Source organism: Oncorhynchus mykiss, chromosome 1 (assembly GCF_057628025.1).
Source record: "Oncorhynchus mykiss isolate SJ-2025 chromosome 1, ASM5762802v1, whole genome shotgun sequence".
NCBI lineage: Eukaryota > Metazoa > Chordata > Actinopteri > Salmoniformes > Salmonidae > Oncorhynchus > Oncorhynchus mykiss.
Window position 1 is genome coordinate 10,922,602 of NC_143022.1, and position 13,801 is coordinate 10,936,402.

General features: G+C 42.3%; 2 protein-coding genes across 3 annotated transcripts in view; one reads left to right on the forward strand and one right to left on the reverse strand.

The window, feature by feature from the left end:
* LOC110532571 (actin-like protein 6A) overlaps nucleotides 1-13,801 on the reverse strand; it is a 758,238-nt gene that overhangs the window by 300,463 nt on the left and 443,974 nt on the right. The window lies entirely within an intron of this gene.
* Nucleotides 3,473-10,856, forward strand: LOC149985399 (uncharacterized). The gene is given in 2 exon segments (XM_090182247.1): nucleotides 3,473-4,827; nucleotides 10,769-10,856. Coding segments are annotated over 2 exon segments (1,443 nt in total).

Here is a 13,801-nt window from a genome sequence, read left to right on the forward strand (position 1 = left end):
ATCATATTTTTTGTCATTTAACTACCGGTATGTATTTAATCCGGTTTCGGCATGAGAAAAGTATTAATCGCAAATTCACGAATGCGGAGCCACGCCCTAAAATAACATGTGACCACAAGGCGTTTGTGACGCATTTATGCGTTCCAATTTTGTCATAATTGTCTGTAGGTTCTAAATTGCTTATGAGCTTGGCTTCCCTTCAGAAAGTAGCTGATTCTTGTACTTTACAGCTGTATTTTCCTACAGTTACTAATAATACTAGCAACAAAACAGATTTCATTCCTTAAAATGATATTGCCAGATGGAAGAAAATAATAAGGTAGGCCTAAACTGTAATAAGATATACCTTAAAGACTGCTTGTGTTTAATCCTGAATCCAGTTGCCCCTCTTGTACTGGGATAAAACAATAGGCAAGCCATGAACCTTATGGAGGAGTACATGTGTTTTGTAGACACACCTGGGTTCTAGACTGGCTGAGGTAAACATTTTAGGAAAGCCTGGGTTTTTAATATCGAAGTCATTCTAAGGGGTAGGTTTGACAAAGCAAATGAGTGAGTGAGTCTTTGACATGAAGACAGTGGTTAGATTCTGCCATTGGGACTGCTCTGATGTTTCCATTCTCTCCTGGTTATGACCATAGAGCCTTGTCCCAGTCTCTAGACCTGCCTGTCTGTGTGATGGATGACCACCTGACCTCTGAAGCTGTCAATGAGATGGTAAGTTGACCTTGTCATTTCAGTGATGCTATCATTGGCAATGTTGACGTACCACAACCATCTCTGTTGTGTTGCAGTTGTTTAATTGGCCCAACGTTGCCAATGCTCCTCCCCTCTTTAACAGTTAATAATTATTTCAGTATGATATTTGTTGTTAATTAAGTTTGATTATTTGCAATATAATTACATTTCTACCAGGAGCAGAGCAATTGTACCAGGAGCAGAGCAACCTCAGTGATGGAAACCACAGAAGAGGGAAAGCTCAACAATGTGGAACATCTGACACTTATGGACTTCCTTCAAAACCTAACTGAGAAGTATGTTCTGTTTTCTTTGGTACTATCACACCTTCAAGGAAATAGGATCAAATTAGAAACTGATCAATCTGAAAAAAATGTTCAGTGCTAGAAAAGTTGTCACATTGCAATTTTGCCAAAACAACTGACACAAAGCAAGTATAACTTCACGATCAGGCAAATAATTAAATAAAAACTATTCTGCCACGCATCCTGATATGACAACATTTATAACAATATTGTTTTCAGGCAATGGAGGGGGATTCGTGAGGGCATGTTTGACCCGGTAAGATCATGTTACTGACAATTTAATCAGATTACCATGAAAACTCTGCCTAATGTTTAACCTTGTTCATAAGCTTTTGAAAGACGCACTATGCAACATTTTAAAACACTTCTTCTGTTTCTGGAATACAGCTGACAAAACAACAGCTTGCCGGCTTGTGTCTGAGGATTGTCCAGTTTTTATCGGACAAGCTGATGCAGATCATCATCCCAGGTCTTTACGAACTACTGGGCATCCAAGATGCTGCCTCTTCTCCATTGTCACAGAGGTCTCTCACAGCGTCACTCACCAGTCTGTTAGACGATAAGATTAACACCAAGTCCCGCGTGAGATTTACTGAGGCTGGTGTACCTAAGAGGCCAGGCAGTCGAAAGTCTTACAATAGCTTTCGTATCCCGACTCCCTACCCTTCCTCCAACTGTATGGAGGAGGAAGAGGAAGAAGAACAGGAATCACAACTTAAGTTCAAGGAGATTTACCTGACTAAGGGCAGTCTGGGCAGTGGAAGCTACCTGCCCAAGGGGGCCATGAGGTATGTTCTTAAAGGGAAATTTAACAACTTCGTATTCATCTCCAGCATCACCATATGTGAAAATTACACATTTCCATGCTTTGTAGTAAAAAAAATATAGAGGGACGTAACTGTTTCCAATAGTGCTGAGAAATTAGTGCTTTTTGAGGTTGGTTTGGTTTCGATTCAAATATTAAAAAAATAATCACGGTTTTGGATTTCAATACTTTTTTTAGACATTGAATGCACTATGGATTATGTGTGTTGAATGCTGTAACAACACATAATAAAACAATGAATAAAAGTCCCATGATGGTAGTGACTGTCCATTACTGTTTATGACTTATCAACCATCATTTACTTTCTCATATAAAATATTTATTTGATGACTTTATTATTTCATTCCAAGTCATCAACTCATCTCTATAGAGCTGCTGCTTATCCTGTCTGACAAAATCACTATTTTAGTAGTTCTTCTAAGTAAATAAGACCTACTTTTATGACCGCTGAACACCAACTGTCAATCACTTAGGTCATGTATTTCCAGGTAGAGAATCCTCGCAACGCAACTGCTTTTTATCTCTCTCATGCATTCTCTCGTCTCTCCGTCTCAGTCAATGAGGTTTCCGTATCTGCTCCACACAGAGTGGACAAGCAAGTGGGCGTGCAATGGATTATGGGAATTAATTGCCATATTTTCTGTGCTAAACTATGTAGAATATTGGCCTGTTGGAAACTACAACTCCCTACTACATTGCATAGTTCGTGCTTGATCTGATTTATCTCTACAGAAACTGAGCATCGAGCTCACAGAAGAAGAAAAAAATTAACTATATGGAATTCAAATAATTGAGACGACGTCGGTCAATTAATTGTTTAAAAACCGAAAAATAACAAAAATGTTGGTTAAATGCTCAGCTGTAGATTATAATGACATCATCAGTGTGCATCGTGTGATTTTAACCAATTATGAGTAGGCATTGCCTACTAATTGGTTGATGATGTCATAGAAAACACTTATCTTCCTCTTTCTTTTTTTACTACAAAACATAGAAATGCCCGTTTTTCACATATGCTGATGTTGGGGTGGTGCTGGAGATGATGAATATGAAGTTGAAACATTTAGAAATTTCCCTTTAACATTTCTTCAAACTGTCCTTGAAGTTATTAGAAGTTACAGTACTTGAAGTTTATAGCAATTTTGATTTTTGTAGAGGATAGATGTTGCCAGGATAGATAGATCTCTACAGGCCAGTTTCAATGCAAATGACTTATACAAAATACATTTTATTGGGCTTTAGAAATTAAGCAGTTAGGCTGACATCACACTAAGGTTTTTTCTCAGAGAAACAGCAGCGTTTTCCTCATTGTTTTCAATGGTGCAGATGTATTTGACACACTGAATGTGCATCACAGCCTTACATATTATTTGTTTGACTTTGATGATTTCTGCGGGTTTTTTTCCCAAGGACTCTAACCTCTCTGTCTGATGTGCAGAAGAAAACAACCAATTCTGAGACGCTACAAGTCCTCTTAGGTGTCTCAGAGGACACCCTTGTCACCTGTGTGCAGGACAGCCTGCAATGTTCTCTCTCCAAACTTGCATGCATGTCCAATTCTCCATCTGGAAGTGCAGGCTCTATGATGCTAACCCCTGCTGTAATGGCAGAGTTGGCTAAAGATGTCAAGTCGGCCTTATCAGTGGTCGTTAAGAGTGCCTCCGCAAGTCAAACCTCTCTAGTGACACCGGTATGGGGAGACTCACAGACCAAGGTGACTGACAGCATGGTGAGAGAGCTGGCTTTTAAACTTGAAAAAGTTGACCAAGAGAGCAAGAGTCTAACAGGGCAAGTCATGACCACCATCTCTGACACAATGGTGGCTTTTGTTGACGAGAACGAACAGAATTTGCTGGAAGATCTGAAGGACAAGATCACGTTTTTGGCATCGCATGTTGGCTTCATTGAGGATCTTGATGCCCTGATTAGGAAATACGAGAGCAGCTACAATATTAGTGAATCTGGTTCCTCCTGCACGCTCACATCTAAGAGCATCCAAAAACTCTCTAGCCGGGAGTTTCAAACATCAGCAATACAAGCAGTGAGTGGAGTTCTTGACAAAAAAGTCAGTAGTTTGAGCTTTCCTAGTTCAGTCATTCAGTCTGAGTTAACAGGTGCTGTATCAGGTCAAACATTGTCTGGCATTGTAAAGACAGAGTCAATTCACCCAGTGGGCTCAGCAGCGTCAGTAGTTGTTAAGACTTTCGTGTCAGATATGAAGTCCTTGGCTGAATCTGAAGAGAGTCCCCAACAGAAGAGTGCCTGGTCTGCTGCTGTTCACATTTACCACAGCATCCAAAACAACTTGAAAGATTATTTCGACAAGCTTCAGAGATTTGCCCTAAAGAGCATTGTCACATCTGATGACAACATCACAAATTCTGAGTTTAAGGAGACAGTTCCACTTCCTTGCTTAGACATGAAATAGAGGCCCAGTAAGAGTGAGCCTTAGTTGCCAGAGTCCACTGGTGCAGTTACTTTACAAAGAGGCCTAAGTGAGAGCTCAAAACTTCTTTGGGCAAAAACAGAGTCAGAAGAAAGCAAGCTCCTTCTGACAACTTGCACCAAAGAAGTCATCTCAGAGCTTCTGGTCTTGTACAACACTGAGATGTCAAAGGAGGACCCCCTGTACACTGTTGGAGAAAAAGGATCAGGCTTCTCTATTGAGAGAGAGAAATTTGTAGAGGGTGTTCTGGCTCAGCTTGGGGATATTGCCCATTCCAGGGCCTCATCACCAATAGTATGTGAGTTCCCCTGTCAAATTGAGGACAGCAGAAGTAAGGCCACAGCTTCTTTGACCAGTCTGTTAGATTGTATTAGAAAACTCTCAAGTGAGGAATTTAAGAGAAATGCCACTCAAGCAGTGAGTGAGTTCCTAGTTAAAAAGTCCACCAGTAGCTTAACTAGTGCACAGCCTGCTTATTCTGTAGCATCCAGGTCTTGTTCCATACAAAACCAGTACACATGGTCAAAGGATATTTGTGCGGATTCTGCTGCCTTTGGCATCATTGAAACATTTGTGGAAGACCTGCAGAGCTTGGCGCAACCTGTAGAAGTAGAGGAGAGAGAACCTGACCTCCAGGAAAATGCACAAAAGCTACAGAGCAGGATCTGGTCTGCTACCTCTAGTTTATATAACAATATTCAGAAGACATTAAAGGACTTCATCATTCATCAGCGGAGGTCAGACATGCTGAGCAGAATGTCTAGTCATATACCCACAGAGGACTCTGGACATCTTGAGACTAAGGAGCACATTTGTTTGGCAAGCCAGGACTTGAGGCAAGCTAGTAAGAGTGTGCCTCACTTGCACAGTTTGAACCTTGAAGTGGCTCTACACAGGGGTGTCAGCGAGAGTTCAAAACTTCTCTGGACTGAAACAGACGAGGCTCTACTGACCAATAGTACCAAAGAGGTAATTTCAACAATCTTGACCTCATGCGAGGATCAGGCATCAAATGCACCTTGCTTCTCCACAGTAGGAAAGAAAATATCTGATATGTCCCTTGAGGTCAACATATTGGTAGGTGGTGTTCTGTCTCAGCTGAAGGACATCTCCTTGTCAAGGTCCCCAACACCATGTGAAGACATGTTTGAACGTCTCCAAGGTTCTCCTGAGCGAACCTCTCCAGTAAGTCTAAATTGCAGCACTGCTGCCTCCAAAGGCATTGCATCTTCCCACAGTCTTTCAACAAAGAGCCTCCAAAAACGTTCTAGTCATGAGTTCCAAACCAAAGCTGAGAAAGGAGTGAGTGAGGTCCTCTCTAGATCATTTAACATTGTGGAGGAAGGTACAACAGATAAGTACCTCCAGTCTGTATCTACATCCACCACATCTACTGATATTATACAAACCATGGTGAAAGACCAGCAGGAGCTCACCCAGACCACCCAATCATCTGACATGGTATCTGGAACCTCCCTGCTCACCACTGGACAGGTTTCTGAGAAAAGAATCTGGTCTGTTGCTCGTAAAATCTACTACAGTCTGCAAAGTAAGATTACGGAGTTTCTCAGAAAAGATCTTCAAAGATCAGACACAACACTTGGTTCAATCCAAATCTTTACATATCAAAGCAGTCCTGCATCACAAAGAGCAAGTCTCGGCCATCTTGAGGTCAACCAGAGCAGTGTTACACCTGGTGGAAACGATGCCTGTGTGGACATTCCGCACAAATTACTACCTAAAACCACTGAGCTCTCAGGATCCATGCTGGAGGATATTGACACGATCCGTTGTAGGAGTGCTGACGGCCAAAATACAAGAAATACCTCTTCTTCACGCTCTTCTATCTCTCTAACACCTACTTCAAAATTAAGGCAGTCGAAATGGCACTTTGCTTTACCCGGGACTCCCATCCCCACTGAGTTTCCTGCTCAGATTGACTTTCCCATTGTTAGAAACACAATCATTGAGGACTTCTTTCACACAGAGGACTTACTTCCTGTAACCTTTGTGGACAAAGTCAGGCAAGCTGCTGGGGTGGTAGTGGACATTATGGTGGAAAGTGTTGAGAACACACAGGAAGATGGACAGGGTGCTTCTCATCCTGACGACCTCCGATCTGCTGTTAGGAAATTGAGAAAAATCATTTCCACTTGGACCATCCACATTTTCAGTCATGAATTGGTGGATAAAGTGATAGCCCTTCAGGACAGCCACAGCACTCCACAGGTCTTAACATTGGAAGCAGCCAAAAGTGCTTCAGACTCCATTCTTTCAAGGCTGAAATGGGGAAATGAACAATGTGCCATATCCAAGGAGCTCTCCTCTCAGCTTTTCCAGATATTTGCTGAAGAGACAGTGAAGTGCTTCCTGAGACAGTGGTCAGATGAGTATGAAAACATAAACTTTGATGTTTCAGTCCAGAACGATCCAAAGACTTCTACTTGCATGGTCATTCTTCAAATGATCACCAAAGCCACTGCTAAATGTTATTTTGAGTCCGCTACCAGCGTGACATTGACATTGTAGAAGGCGTGTTTGATTTGGAAAGGGATACCATCAGCAGTACTGGAGAGCAGGTCCTCACCTTCAATACAAAGGTATAGTACACATACATCTTTCATGAATAACACTGCTGTTGACCTTTTATATGATTCTTTGTGTCATGGCATTGCACTGCTTCTTTGCAGTTGATATGCTGTACTTTTAAGATATCGAAAACATTTCAGTTTGTTTTAATGTGCCTTTTCCCACCAACCAGGGTTCCAAGAATGTTAGTAAGAACCTCTGTCCTCAAGAGTCTCTGGAGTACCAGCCTCAGAACATTTCCCCTACTGTGTACTTTACAGGTAAGCCCTGCTGCTGTTTAGGCTGCTGCTCAGTCAAGACTGAGACATTATCCCTTTACCATTCCACTAATTCATTTGGAAAGACGTTGTACTCCTCTGAGTTGTTACCTATGACATACTGTACTGTGGGCTGGGTGGTAGCCTAGTGGGTTAAGAGGTTGGGCCAGTAACCGATAGGTTGCTGGTTCAGAATCCCTGAGTTCACGAGGCAAAATCTGTCAATGTGCTCTTGAGCAAGGCACTTAATCCTAATTGCTCCTTGTAAGTCTCTCTGGATAAGTCTGTCTGATGTCTGATAAATGAGAAAAAATGTAAATTGATGGCATGCTGGATGGTCTTTCGTTGCAGAGACGATGACAAAATCTCATGGCTCCTTTTCTCCAGAGGGAATTTATGATATCGCATCGTCCTTCCCACTTGAAGAGAAGAGTCGCAAACCCTCCCTTTTCACCAGATTGTCTAGATCCATCACGAAAGGCTTTCTCAGCCCATTCAAATCTTCAAGGAAAACCACATTTATTTAAATAAATTCCTCATTATAACAACGAGAGCATTCATTTGTTCAGATGAAAATCTAATCGTATTGGTCACATACGCCGAAAACAACTGTGAGATGCTTTATTACGAGCCCATTCCCAACAATGCAGAGTTAAAAAGTAAGAAAATATTTTCTAAATAGTAACACAATAACAATAACAAGGCTATATACAAGGAGTACCAGTACCGAGTCAATGTGCATGGGTGCGAGGTAGTTGAGGTAATACAGTATGTACATGTAGGTAAGGGTAAAAGTGACTAGGCAATCAGGATAGATAATAAACACAGTAGCAGCAGCTAGTGTGAAAGTCGGTCAGTGTCACAGTGAATGTGTGGGTAGAGTGTAGTGAGTGTGCATCGAGCCAATTCAAGAGAGTCAGTGGAAAACAATTAGAAAAATACATCAATAACAAAGGGGGTCAATGCAAATAGTGCAGGTGGCCATTTAATTAACGTTCATCAGTCTGATGGCTTGGGGGTAGAAGCTGTTCAGCAGTCTAATGGCTTGGGGGTAGAAGCTGTTCAGCAGTCTTATGGCTTGGGGGTAGAAGCTGTTCAGCAGTCTAATGACTTGGGGGTAGAAGCTGTTCAGCAGTCTAATGACTTGGGGGTAGAAGCTGTTCAGCAGTCTAATGACTTGGGGGTAGAAGCTGTTCAGCAGTCTAATGAGTTGGGGGTGGAAGCTGTTCAGCAGTCTAATGACTTGGGGGTAGAAGCTGTTCAGCAGTCTAATGACTTGGGGGTAGAAGCTGTTCAGCAGTCTAATGACTTGGGGGTAGAAGCTGTTCAGCAGTCTAATGACTTGAGGGTAGAAGCTGTTCAGCAGTCTAATGACTTGGGGGTAGAAGCTGTTCAGCAGTCTAATGACTTGGGGGTAGAAGCTGTTCAGCAGTCTAATGACTTGGGGGTAGAAGCTGTTCAGCAGTCTAATGACTTGGGGGTAGAAGCTGTTCAGCAGTCTAATGAGTTGGGGGTGGAAGCTGTTCAGCAGTCTAATGACTTGGGGGTAGAAGCTGTTCAGCAGTCTAATGACTTGGGGGTAGAAGCTGTTCAGCAGTCTAATGACTTGGGGGTAGAAGCTGTTCAGCAGTCTAATGACTTGAGGGTAGAAGCTGTTCAGCAGTCTAATGACTTGGGGGTAGAAGCTGTTCAACAGTCTAATGACTTGGGGGTAGAAGCTGTTCAGCAGTCTAATGAGTTGGGGGTGGAAGCTGTTCAGCAGTCTAATGACTTGGGGGTAGAAGCTGTTCAGCAGTCTAATGACTTGGGGGTAGAAGCTGTTCAGCAGTCTAATGACTTGAGGGTGGAAGCTGTTCAGCAGTCTAATGACTTGGGGGTAGAAGCTGTTCTGCAGTCTAATGACTTGAGGGTAGAAGCTGTTCAGCAGTCTAATGACTTGGGGGTAGAAGCTGTTCAGCAGTCTAATGACTTGGGGGTAGAAGCTGTTCAGCAGTCTAATGAGTTGGGGTGGAAGCTGTTCAGCAGTCTAATGACTTGGGGGTAGAAGCTGTTCAGCAGTCTAATGACTTGGGGGTAGAAGCTGTTCAGCAGTGTAATGACTTGAGGGTGGAAGCTGTTCAGCAGTCTAATGACTTGGAGGTAGAAGCTGTTCAGCAGTCTAATGACTTGGGGGTAGAAGCTGTTCAGCAGTCTAATGACTTGGGGGTAGAAGCTGTTCAGCAGTCTAATGACTTGGGGGTAGAAGCTGTTAAGGAGCCTTTTGTCCCAGACTTGGTGCTCTCGTATCGCTTGCCGTGTGGTAGCAGAGTGAACAGTCTATGACTTGGGTGGTTGGAGCCTTTTGCCAATCATTTACATATCACTTACTTCATTTTTATTTGATTTGATGTCATATTGTAAACGTATGTATCTGTTTTGCTGAAAATATGATTTTGAAAACAATGAATGTCTACAAGTGTTTCATAAAACAGTTATATTTATTTTTGTATTATCAAGTATCAACATAAGTGAAATGAAAGACAGATTTAATTTTCAGTGAATAATTGTCTTGTCCAGTGAGCAACTCAATGACATCGATTCAATGACATCATTAGATCACCTCCAAGAAGCATCTTCAACGTTCACCTGACAACCCATTGGATAAGACACATACACTAACCAAGTGTTTCTTACCTGTCAAGAAGGTTGAGATCAGAAGCTTCTTCAATACCCCAGAAATGGAAAGGCTTTGAGACAAAGACAATCAACTGTCCAGATAATGCACATACACTAACCCGGATGTTCTACTTGCCCCACTGAGTTACAGTAAAGTTATCATTTATGCATGGGTCCACGATCCACTCATAGCTCTCACAGCTATCTGACAGTTCTCAGAATACTAAGGAAGAAGTGTGTGATATTGGATTTGGTATCCTTCCCACTCCCAAGTGATTGGGAGTTTCATAGGGTGCTGCATAATTGGCCCAGCGTCGTCCGGGTTTGGCCATCATTGTAAATAAGAATTTATTATTTTGACACTGCACAGACTCATATGAGCAATAATGATCCACATCTTAATAAAAGAGTTTTAAGGCAGGGGGTTGGAGCCTCAATTAGACCCATGTCAAACACTTACAATTACGTACAGTACAATCACATACAGCACAACCACATAGTCACATTCAGTACAATCACATAGTCACATTCAGTACAATCACATACAGCACAACCACATAGTCACATTCAGTACAATCACATACAGTACAACCACATAGTCACATTCAGTCAACTGAATGATTCTAGAATAATAATAATTCCATTCACATTTGGCTACTACAAATAGCCAGTGAAATATGATACGTTTTTTGTTACTTGAGAGGAATGACTGAGAATCCACTGCCTGCCGTTGTAAACTTTCTGCACACAAATCAAACACAGTACTGACTATATCTATAAGCCTCATCCAAAGGAACAAAATTCTAAGTCGTCCGCATTGTTTCAGGCATCATCCGTTCCAAAGTCTCATCTTGTTCACTGTAAAAAATAAAAACTCAAATAAGAGTTCCTTTTTGGACAATTTCAGGTTGTCCCTCCTTGTTTCAGTATGTTTAATCTGCCTAATGACCAGGATCCTGGTGTCTACCCAATGTGCTGAGCACTCCTCCTGGACAGAGTCCACGCTACATTCAGCTGCTGCAACCATGGTCTCTGTGTGAAGGCACTGTTAGAGAGTCAATCAACCAGAACAAGGTTAGGAGACCAAATCTGTGTCCTAGCATTGTGAAATACTGTATATGTAATGGCCTCAATACATTAATGAAGCGCCCTTACATCCTATCCTCTCCCCATACTGAAACAACTTGTTAGGGTGAACCAATAAGACTGACACTATATACCTTCTAAGCATGATAGTTGGCTCATGATTTGTTTCAGGACTTGTTAGGGTAAACCTATAACAGCTTCTAACCCAAAGTCATAAGACTGCTGAACAATTAATCAAATGGCCACCGGACAAGTTCAAATGTTTTATTATTTGTTACTTTAGTTTATTGGGTAAATATTCTCTTCAACTCTTCTTGAACTGCACTGTTTGTTAAGGGCCTGTAAGTAAACTATTTCACGGAAAGATCTACACTTGTTGTATTCAGCGCATGTGACAAATAAAGTTTGAGTTGATTTGATTATGTACCTTCTAAGCATGATGGTTGGCTCATGATTTGTTTGTACTGAAATCTATTCAGGGAGGATAAGGGTATATCATAGGCAGTGATGTAGTGGTAAAAACATTGACTGGTAAATGCTGATTGTCGTTCAGGATTAAAGAAGTAACGCTCCCTCTACTTTCAATGCATCTTCCACAAAAGGTGGGTAAATGCTTGAACAAAATAAAATAAAAAGTGTGTAAACAGCTTTTACATGTGTCCCCCCCCCACCACCACTGATTATAGGAGGCTTCTTCTGACAGTATTCACACCTTTCATAAGAAACCTCCAGAGAAATATTCATATTCACCGTAGCTGCCATTTAAACCTGGACTAACCTGGCCAAGGCCAAACAGTATATGGCGTTTTCTCTGGGTGTGCGGTCGCAGTGGAGAGAAAAGGCCTCCAGTGAGGTGGTGAGTATCTGGGCGGAGTTTGGCGAGGCAAACACAGGTCTGAGATTGGTGTCTCTGGAAATGGGCGGGAGCGGGACTCTGCTCCTCCATTGGTTGCTGTTCTGATCCCCACTCTCATCTTCCTCACATCCCTTCCCTGCACATCCCCTCTTCTTCTCTCTTTCATCCCTCGTGGCCACAGGGTGTAGCCGCCTCGCTTCGCGGGCCGCCTCGCTTCGCGTTCCTAGGAAACTATGCAGTTTTTTGTTTTTTTACGTGTTATTTCTTACATTAGTACCCCAGGTCATCTTAGGTTTCATTACATACAGTCGAGAAGAACTACTGAATATAAGATCAGCGTCAACTCACCATCAGTACGACCAAGAATATGTTTTTCGCAACGCGGATCCTGTGTTCTGCCTTACAAACAGGACAACGGAGTGGATCCCATGCAGCGACCCAAAAAAAACATTCCGAAAAAGAGGGAAACGAGGCGGTCTTCTGGTCAGACTCCGGAGACGGGCACACCGTGCACCACTCCCTAGCATTCTTCTTGCCAATGTCCAGTCTCTTGACAACAAGGTTGATGAAATCCGAGCAAGGGTAGCATTCCAGAGGGACATCAGAGACTGTAACGTTATTTGCTTCACGGAAACATGGCTCACTGGAGAGACGCTATCCGAGGCGGTGCAGCCAACGGGTTTCTCCACGCATCGCGCCGACAGAAACAAACATCTTTCTGGTAAGAAGAGGGGCGGGGGCGTATGCCTTATGGCTAACGAGACATGGTGTGATGAAAGAAACATACAGGAACTCAAATCCTTCTGTTCACCTGATTTAGAATTCCTCACAATCAAATGTAGACCGCATTATCTACCAAGAGAATTCTCTTCGATTATAATCACAGCCGTATACAGTGCCTTGCGAAAGTATTCGGCCCCGTTGAACTTTGCGACCTTTTGCCACATTTCATGCTTCAAACATAAAGATATAAAACTATAAAGCTTTTTTTGTGAAGAATCAACAACAAGTGGGACACAATCATGAAGTGGAACGACATTTATTGGATATTTTATAACTTTTTTAACAAATCAAAAACTGAAAAATTGGGCGTGCAAAATTATTCAGCCCCTTTACTTTCAGTGCAGCAAACTCTCTCCAGAAGTTCAGTGAGGATCTCTGAATGATCCAATGTTGACCTAAATGACTAATGATGATAAATACAATCCACCTGTGTGTAATCAAGTCTCTGTATAAATGCACCTGCACTGTGATAGTCTCAGAGGTCCGTTAAAAGCGCAGAGAGCATCATGAAGAACAAGGAACACACCAGGCAGGTCCGAGATACTGTTGTGAAGAAGTTCAAAGCCGGATTTGGATACAAAAAGATTTCCCAAGCTTTAAACATCCCAAGGAGCACTGTGCAAGCGATAATATTGAAATGGAAGGAGTATCAGACCACTGCAAATCTACCAAGACCTGGCCGTCCCTCTAAACTTTCAGCTAATACAAGGAGAAGACTGATCAGAGATGCAGCCAAGAGGCCCATGATCACTCTGGATGAACTGCAGAGATCTACAGCTGAGGTGGGAGACTCTGTCCATAGGACAACAATCAGTCGTATATTGCACAAATCTGGCCTTTATGGAAGAGTGGCAAGAAGAAAGCCATTTCTTAAAGATATCCATAAAAAGTGTCGTTTAAAGTTTGCCACAAGCCACCTGGGAGACACACCAAACATGTGGAAGAAGGTGCTCTGGTCAGATGAAACCAAAATTGAACTTTTTGGCAACAATGCAAAACGTTATGTTTGGCGTAAAAGCAACACAGCTGAACACACCATCCCCACTGTCAAACATGGTGGTGGCAGCATCATGGTTTGGGCCTGCTTTTCTTCAGCAGGGACAGGGAAGATGGTTAAAATTGATGGGAAGATGGATGGAGCCAAATACAGGACCATTCTGGAAGAATGGACTTCAACCTGATGAAGTCTGCAAAAGACCTGAGACTGGGACGGAGATTTGTCTTCCAACAAGACAATGATCCAAAACATAAAGCAAAATC